Source organism: Diachasma alloeum, unplaced genomic scaffold (genome assembly GCF_001412515.2).
Source record: "Diachasma alloeum isolate Michigan unplaced genomic scaffold, Dall2.0 Dall_scaffold_00391, whole genome shotgun sequence".
NCBI lineage: Eukaryota > Metazoa > Arthropoda > Insecta > Hymenoptera > Braconidae > Diachasma > Diachasma alloeum.
Genome location: NW_021680530.1, coordinates 551,471 through 559,921, shown reverse-complemented (window position 1 = coordinate 559,921; position 8,451 = coordinate 551,471). Strand labels below are relative to the sequence as shown.

The following is an 8,451-nucleotide window of genomic DNA, read 5'->3' as shown; positions in this document are numbered from 1 at the left end:
AAGGTATTCATGAGAAAATGAAAAAATGCGTATCCAACATTTTTCGACGAATTTTCCGTTTCATGTCAGTAAAATAAAATTCCTGCAAAAAATAATTAAAATGAAATAAAATAATGTTTTGATTAAAACATTGAAATAAATTCTCCAGTCGTCTACAAAAAAATTACTCGAGAAATTTCTTGAAGCCCTTCCCCCCAAAGACACCACGAAAACGCCGGGTGAAGCCACTCGCCGGATAATCCAATAAAAAAATTGACACCGATTTACGCCATTTGAATAATGGATCAGAGTGATTCGTACCTACGAAGGTGAATAATGAAATACGACTTGTTTGTCCGAGGACACGTGCGTGATGGATGTAAATCACTCGACAGTAATCACTGATTCACTGGAGAAAAAAAGAAAAATACTCCCGATCGATCCTGAATTTTCTACCACCGAATGATCGAAATGTGCCATCCTCCCGCTTCATTTCGCCATGAATTCGCGAAACATTCGCAGGAATTCCTGGCAGACTAGGAATAGCACTCGCGCTGAAGCTCACGGGAGTCCGGTTATTCAATCAATTCCGACATTTCCTTCAGAATCAAAGTCGAAACCCCGGGCTTTGAGGGATCCCTGTAATTTACTAGGTGAAGTGTACAATGAATTCGCTCAAGAGTCTTCGATCCATGGAATCAAGTACACGGGCCGAAATAAATCGATTGCGGAGCGGTTTGTTGATTGATTCCATTTAAATACACAGAAAAAAATTCTGCAATTTTTTTTCAATGCAAATGTTTAGTAGAACATATTCTTCAGTTCTTTCGTTTGAATTTTTCAACGAGAAGAAAAAAAATGAGTTGAAAAATGTAGAAAATTTATGTCGAGAAATTCTAGAAAAAGTATGAAAATATGAAATTCTGCTGATTTTTTTTCGATGAAATTGTTTGTTGGACACTTTCTATTTAAAAAAAAACGATGAAAAACTGAGAATTTTGACTGGAATTTGTTAGGTTGTTTCTATGGAATTTGAATAACGTTTATTTGAATTTCTATCAGGATATTCTGGCTGTTCCTCATCATCCTGTCGGTAATAGCAGCTGGCGCGCTGGCTCAGAAGTTCTATTACAGGCATAAACAAGCGAATATGAGGACATTAGTTATATCGAACCAGTATCCCGCGTGGAAAATTCCACTTCCAGCAATAACAATATGCCATCCAACTGTTGCGAGTGCCAACAGACTCAATAAATACATGAGTGAAGGGAACAAATTGTGAGTTTGATTGAAAGAACACATTCAGATTTTCATTTTTTTCGGCTTTTCCAGGGGGAAAGTCGACTTTCGCCAAAATTAAATTTTTTAGCCGGGTGAACGTTGATTACAACTATTTAAGCGACGGGCTATTTAGAACTCTCAAAAATATGTGGAAAAAGTGAGAACTGAAAAAATTTTTTTTTTCAGATTTTCAAAGGGTCAGATTTTCCGTTTTTCCAGGGGGAAAGTCGACTTTCGCCAAAATTAAATTTTTTAGCCGGGTGAACGTTGATTACAACTATTTGAGCGACGGGCTATTCAGAACTCTCAAAAATATGTGGAAAAAATGAGAACTGAAATTTTTTTTTTTTCAGATTTTCAAAGGGTCAGATTTTCCGTTTTTCCAGGGGGAAAGTCGACTTTCGCCAAAATCGAATTTTTTTGCCGGGTGAACGTTGATTACAACTATTTAAGCGACGGGATATTCAGAACTCTCAAAAATATGTGGAAAAAATGAGAACTGAAAATTTTTTTTTTTCAGATTTTCAAAGGGTCAGATTTTCCGTTTTTCCAGGGGGAAAGTCGACTTTCGCCAAAATCGAATTTTTTTGCCGGGTGAACGTTGATTACAACTATTTAAGCGACGGGCTATTCAGAACTCTCAAAAATATGTGGAAATAGTGAAAACTGAAAAAAAATTTTTTTCACCGAGGGCCAAAGTGTCAGATCTTGGATTTTTTGAACTGAAATTTACTATTTCCATTGATTTTTCCCTCAAACTATGAATATTCAATTACGAAAATCCTCGAAATTTCAATAAAATTGTCAATTAACATGCCAATATTTCAGAGAGATGCCTCCAGGATTGGAATGGAACCATTTTCTGAATGATTTGCAATTTCTCCAGGAGCTATATATCCCAACAAACCACTCGCAGAGTGCAATGCACCGCCTCAACAGGATCGTCACCCACAACAACCTGACAATAACCGAATTCGTGACAATAGTGAGCCCGTCCTGTGACGATTACATCGTCCTGTGTCAAGCGCAGGGTGAGATAAAGCCCTGTCGCAACTATCTAAAAATTTCCACCACAGCTTACGGTCTCTGCTGCTCAGCGAATTACGCCCATGTGTTCACAGAGCAAAAGTAATTAACGTGTTAACACTCACCGATTATCGATGAAACTGAACACTCCGTCGTAATTTCCAATATGCACTTTGTACCCAGGATCATACGGTACATCACAACATATTCATTTTTCCTGAATACTGTGAGAAGGTCAGCTGTGACGCAGCGGTTTATGCAATGTTGTCTCAGCAATTTTTTAAAATCTGAAATTGAAGAAAAATCGCAAAAGCTCAGATTTTCCTGTTGTGAATCTTCGAGCTCATTTGATTCTCGTTAATTTTTCACTTCTTATTCACCTTTATTTTATTCATCAAATCCAAAATCTCCAATTTTTTCTGTCAGGATAACTAATTTCGACCTCAGGAGTTCGAACACATCCGAATTTTCGACGATAACTGGAGAAATATTTAAAATATTATTCCCAACGCCATCTTGACGGGTTCGATCATGAGATCGATTGCATCATCTGGCGTTGAAAAAATTGAGTGTTTAAATTTTAATGTTGGGGCAATGTTGGCACAAAATTTCCAATTTTTTCTGTCAGGATAACTAATTTCGACCTCAGGAGTTCGAACACATTCGGATTTTCGACGATAACTGGAGAAATAATTGTTTAAAATATTATTCCCAACGCCATCTTGACGGGTTCGATCATGAGATCGATTGCATCATCTGGTGTTGAAAAAATTGAATGTTTAAATTTTAATGTTGGGGCAATGTTGGCACCCATTATTGGCCCAACGTTGGACCAATGTCGGGCCAGCGTTGGTCGCCAACACTGGGCCAGTGTCGGCCCAATACTGGCCGCCAACGCTGGGCCAATGGCGGCCCAGTACTGGCGGCCAACGTTGGCCCAGTGTTGGCTGCCAACATCAGGACAATATTGGCTGCCAACATTAGGGCAATATTGCATTAAATGAAGCCTTCAACGAACCAGGCGCGCACTCCATCTACTTCAACATTATTTCACAACGATTCCACAATAATTTCTCCCATTCAGATCATCCCAAAAGGAGTACTACAGTCCCAATTTCGGTCAAAGCTACATCTTCTCAGTTATCCTCAAGAGTTACGGTCCCAACGACAGAATATCAGGATTATCCTACGGTGAGGGTGCGAGAGTACTGATCCACGATCGTCACACCTATCCGGGCCCCTCGGCTCGTGAATTCATTGCGCGTCAAAGGTGTGAAGTGATAGCGTCTATTCGGGGTCGCAAACTCACAGCCAGCCCCGAAGTACTGGATCTGTCCGAGAAGGAACGCGATTGCCGGGTCAGTGGATCCAGGAGTAACATCTACAGACACGACAATTGCTTGGCAAGTTGTCACGAAATGATGTTCAGGTCCTTCTGCCATTGTGTGCCCTTTTATGCGTCCGTTGTGATGGAGAATGATACAATTTGTAATTTTTCACACGTGCCCTGCGTGTCCAGAGTGAGGAGCCGAATTTTACAGACACCTTTCAGGGGATATCCTTGCTATTGTCTTCCGGACTGCTCTGGCACTAGCTATCCGTTGACCACCACTCTCGTACATATGAATGCTCTACAGTACAATCCATCGATATTCTAGTAAATATTTTAATAATAGAATAATCATTCGGTTGATCCTAGATTTTAATTATCAATCGTATCTCCTTTAAAAAAAAGCATGTAACGTTTTTTGTCACCGTTTTTTGCGGCATAGCTTAGCTATCACGTATAAAAAATGAGAAAAAAATAATATTTTTGAAAAATATAATATATCATATATATAATACATTCTATATATATATATATATATATATATATATATATATATCTTCTATCTCTTTTAGATTCCGAGATATTCGTCAAAAACTAGCCAATAGTAAAAAACGACTTAACCCGGTTTACCGCTTCGCTACTGATATATATATAGACAATAGCAATATATATATATAATGTCTTGTATTTAAAAAAAAAAGTTTTTTTTAGTTTCTTTTCAATTTTTGGATTAATTTTTTTTTTAAGTCATCAACTTTATTAGAAGACCATTAAATAAAAAATGATAACTAAATAATTCCTAAATATTTGACGAAAAAAAAATCATCACGAAATAAAGGAAAAGTGTGAAATCGACGATAAAAGTAATAATAATAAGAATAATTTTTTTTTGTAAATCAAATATGAAAAGTAAAAAAGGTCAGAACATAGATAAAATTGAACCGGACATGAATTTGCTCGGAACCATACCTTTGTGCTAAAAGAAACAGACAACCATATTCTGAGTAAAGGCGCGCGTAGCGCGCCCCATACGCTAGTATAATTTATGAGGAAAAATTTTGCAGGAATTTTCCTGCGAATTCGCGAGAAATGTAAAATTCAATTGATAATTTTTCTGTAAAAAAATTAAATTAGATGACAATTGCGTTTTTTCGCGAAATTGTTTTTCGTTTGAGAACACGTCAATTAAATTTTGATAATTCGTGATCTGTTGTTCGTTTTTGTAGCAGAATTGCTGAGAAATATCCAAATGCTACGGCCATTCACGTCACATTTGCCCGGCAAACTGCGACGCTGATGAGACGAGATCTAGTTCTGTCTTGGATCAATTTAATATGTAAGTAGTAAATACACAGCAATTTATGGGGTCAACTAATTTCCTCTTCTCCACAGCTTCCCTGGGGGGAGTTTTCAGTCTTTTCCTCGGGTGCAGCTTCATCTCAGTTGTCGAGGTCCTCTATTTTATCATGTACTACATCTCGAAAGTGATAGACAGGCGGGCGACACATTTGCCGCAAACATGAACTTTATTCCCAACTCCCTCACTCCACGGATGAAAAAATTTAATAGAAAAAGTCAAAATTCGAAATTTCCAAGTTCTTTTGCTTGATTTTCTTGATGAGAAGGAATGAAAAATAGAATGGAAAAAAAATTCGAGCCGACGAAATTCTATTGACTTTTTCTATTTAATATTTTCCATTGAACACTTCAATAGAATCGGCCGAAGACAAATAGAAATCCAATAGAATTTTCCAACGAATTCTGTTGAATGTTTTCGTGCGTGAGAAAATATATGAATAAAAAAGAGAGAAAAGTTGTGTTCAAATGAATAATTAATTGGATAAGTGATGAATAATGAAAACCGAATGGTTTGTCCGAGGACACGTACGTGATGGATGTCAGTCACCCGAAACCGTTGGGAACACGCTCTCCGATCGATCCTTAATTCCCTTTTTCAATCACGAAAATGAGCATCCAGGGGCCCCCCATTCGACCATGGGCTCTCGAAAAGCGCGGAAGATTTCTTTGCTGACTGGAAACAGTATTAGAGTGGCGGCTCGAGAAAGTCGGGGGGCTCAGTCATTTCCGGTATACCCTGCAGACCCGGAGTCTGACTTGCGGGGTTTGAGGAATGCGTGTAATCTACTGGCTGAAGTGTACAATGAATTCGCTCATGAGTCTTCGATCCACGGACTCAGGTACACGGGGCGGCATAAATCAGCTCTAGGGCGGTATGTTCAATCTGAGTTATTCAAACCCTGTGAATTCGATTTTATAGAATAGAATAGAGTACTTTATTTCCTTGATGCTAGTGTTAGTTTTACATCTACACAAGGCAAAAAAAAAATTCCAACAACACTCCAGTGAATTTTCCGTTAGCTATAATAATGGTTAAAATTTTTTAATTTAAAAAAAAATTATAATTAAAAAGATTTTTTTTTAATTAAATTTTTTTTATTTTTAATTAAAAAAAAAAATTGAAAAATTTTGATTAAAAAAAATAATAAACGACTGGACTTGTTCACTATACTGTAGAAAATAATTACTTCTGATTGCGGATAAATTATTATTTTGTTATTCAAACCCTGTGAATTCGATTTTATAGAATAGAATAGAGTACTTTATTTCCTTGATGCTAGTGTTAGTTTTACATCTACACAAGGCAAAAAAAAAATTCCAACAACACTCCAGTGAATTTTCCGTTAGCTATAATAATGGTTAAAATTTTTTAATTTAAAAAAAAATTATAATTAAAAAGATTTTTTTTTAATTAAATTTTTTTTATTTTTAATTAAAAAAAAAAATTGAAAAATTTTGATTAAAAAAAATAATAAACGACTGGACTTGTTCACTATACTGTAGAAAATAATTACTTCTGATTGCGGATAAATTATTATTTTGTTATTCAAACCCTGTGAATTCGATTTTATAGAATAGAATAGAGTACTTTATTTCCTTGATGCTAGTGTTAGTTTTACATCTACACAAGGCAAAAAAAAAATTCCAACAACACTCCAGTGAATTTTCCGTTAGCTATAATAATGGTTAAAATTTTTTAATTAAAAAAAAAAATTATAGTTAAAAAATTTTTTTTTTAATTAAAATTTTTTTATTTTTACTTTAAAAAAAAATGGAAAAATTTGGATTAAAAAAAAAAATAAACGACTGGACTTGTTCACTTATGTATGTTTCTATATACTGTAGAAAATAATTACTTCTGATTGCGGATAAATTATTATTTTGTTTATTCTCAATCAATTTTGCTCGATTTTTTAATGAAACTTGAAGAAAAATAGAGCGGAAAACACTTGAAAAATTCAGGTCGAGGAATTGAGGGTTGAAAAAATCTTTTCGCGATTAAAATATCAAATTTTTCATTTCCGCGAGCTTACAAAATTACAATTTTTAAAATTGTATTAGGATATTCTGGCTGTTCGTTATTATTGTGTCAGTGATAGCAGCTGGAGTACTGGCTCAGAAATTTCATCAGAGGCATAAGCAAGCAACAATGAGAACATTAGTTGTATCGAGTCAGTTTCCAGCCTGGAGAATTCCGATTCCAGCAGTGACAATATGCCATCCGAATGTGGCGAGTGCCCACAGGCTCCAGCAATACGAGAATGAAGGAAACAAAATGTGAGTTCAATAAGAAACAAAAAAAAACAGCGAATTACAACTTTAAAACAAAATTAAACTATGCATTCACCAATTCGTCAAATATATTGTTGAAATGAATAGAAAAATTAAAAATGAAAAGATTGATTCATTTATTCATGTGAATTCTAACGAGAAATATTGAAAGACGTATTCTGCAGACAACAAAATATTTGAAAATGAGATTCTCTTTGATTCATTCGTCTAAATGATAATTACCAGTAAATTTTGAAGCCGCCACTTAGTTAACAGCACTTTTAAATTTTCAATTATTTAAGTAATCATCAATTTAACTATTCAACTTCTGAATTACTCACATCCACATTTCCAAATATTTAATTCATCATCAATGGGAAATTAAAATCATTAATATTATACTATTCTTAATCGCACTGAATAATTTATTCGCGGAGATTTTTTGTATTATACTATTTTTAAATTTTGACGACTATATTTAAACCTTTTCAACGTGCCTCGAAAACCCTTTTAAAACTGAAGAAATGTAATATTGATGGCCATCCGCGCCAACTTCCAATTTACTCTCCAGTCCCTCTTCGGAATTTTAGCGAGTTGCCCTACGGAATGGCCTGGACAGACTTCATGAAGGATCTGGAATTTGTCCAAGAGATATACATCCCAACGAATCACTTCCAGAACGCGATGGTTCGTCTCAACTCGGTCATGGTCCACAACAATCTGACCATGACCGAATTTTTCGAAATACTAAGTCCATCCTGCGACGATTACCTCGTCTGGTGTCAACTCCAGGATGAGATGAAGGCTTGCTATCATTTTGTCAAAACATCAAAAACTGCTTACGGCATCTGCTGCTCATTCAATTACGCCCACGCGGAGGGATATACGAGGTAACTGACTTGGAACACTCACCAATTGTCTCTATTTTATATAAATAAATAATAAACAGAAATGAATAGTTTTTACATTTTATGTGAAAGTTTCCTCAACAATATTCATATTTGTCCGAGTGCAGGAGTCGATGCCGAAATATAGTGCAAATGATTTTAAAGCATTTACCACACGTTCACTGGGATGAAGGGGATAAGGGACAGAAAATGGAAATATTTGTAGGAAAAAAACCATTTCATGTAAAACCAAATCTCTATATAATAAAAAAAATAATGCCGAAAATTCAGGGGACGCTTCCCCTCCTCACCCCCACT

At 35.5% G+C, this 8,451-nt stretch overlaps 2 protein-coding genes across 2 annotated transcripts in view; both read left to right on the top strand.

Moving 5' to 3' along the window:
- The first annotated feature begins 478 nt into the window (after positions 1 to 478).
- LOC107041903 (sodium channel protein Nach) lies at positions 479 to 5,213 on the top strand. Its single transcript, XM_015262715.2, has 6 exons — positions 479 to 714; positions 1,042 to 1,257; positions 2,089 to 2,388; positions 3,371 to 3,943; positions 4,843 to 4,952; positions 5,009 to 5,213. The coding sequence occupies exons 1-6, from the start codon at positions 479 to 481 to the stop codon at positions 5,137 to 5,139; spliced, it is 1,566 nt and encodes a 521-aa protein (XP_015118201.1). The 3' UTR covers positions 5,140 to 5,213.
- A 123-nt stretch (positions 5,214 to 5,336) lies between these two features.
- LOC107041897 (sodium channel protein Nach) overlaps positions 5,337 to 8,451 on the top strand; it is a 6,652-nt gene continuing 3,537 nt past the window's right edge. Inside the window, exons 1-3 of the mRNA XM_015262706.2 lie at positions 5,337 to 5,847; positions 7,037 to 7,252; positions 7,837 to 8,136. Coding sequence (XP_015118192.1) covers positions 5,471 to 5,847; positions 7,037 to 7,252; positions 7,837 to 8,136 — 893 coding nt within the window. The 5' untranslated portion in view covers positions 5,337 to 5,470. The remainder of the gene's footprint in view (positions 5,848 to 7,036; positions 7,253 to 7,836; positions 8,137 to 8,451) is intronic.

Coding starts and splice junctions, on each gene's coding strand:
- LOC107041903 (XM_015262715.2), top strand. CDS start 479: ATGAATTCGCGAAACATTCGCAGGAATTCCTGGCAGACTAGGAATAGC. Junction 2,389..3,370: donor CATGTGTTCACAGAGCAAAA/GTAATTAACGTG, acceptor TCTCCCATTCAG/ATCATCCCAAAAGGAGTACT. Junction 4,953..5,008: donor GTCTTGGATCAATTTAATAT/GTAAGTAGTAAA, acceptor TCTTCTCCACAG/CTTCCCTGGGGGGAGTTTTC.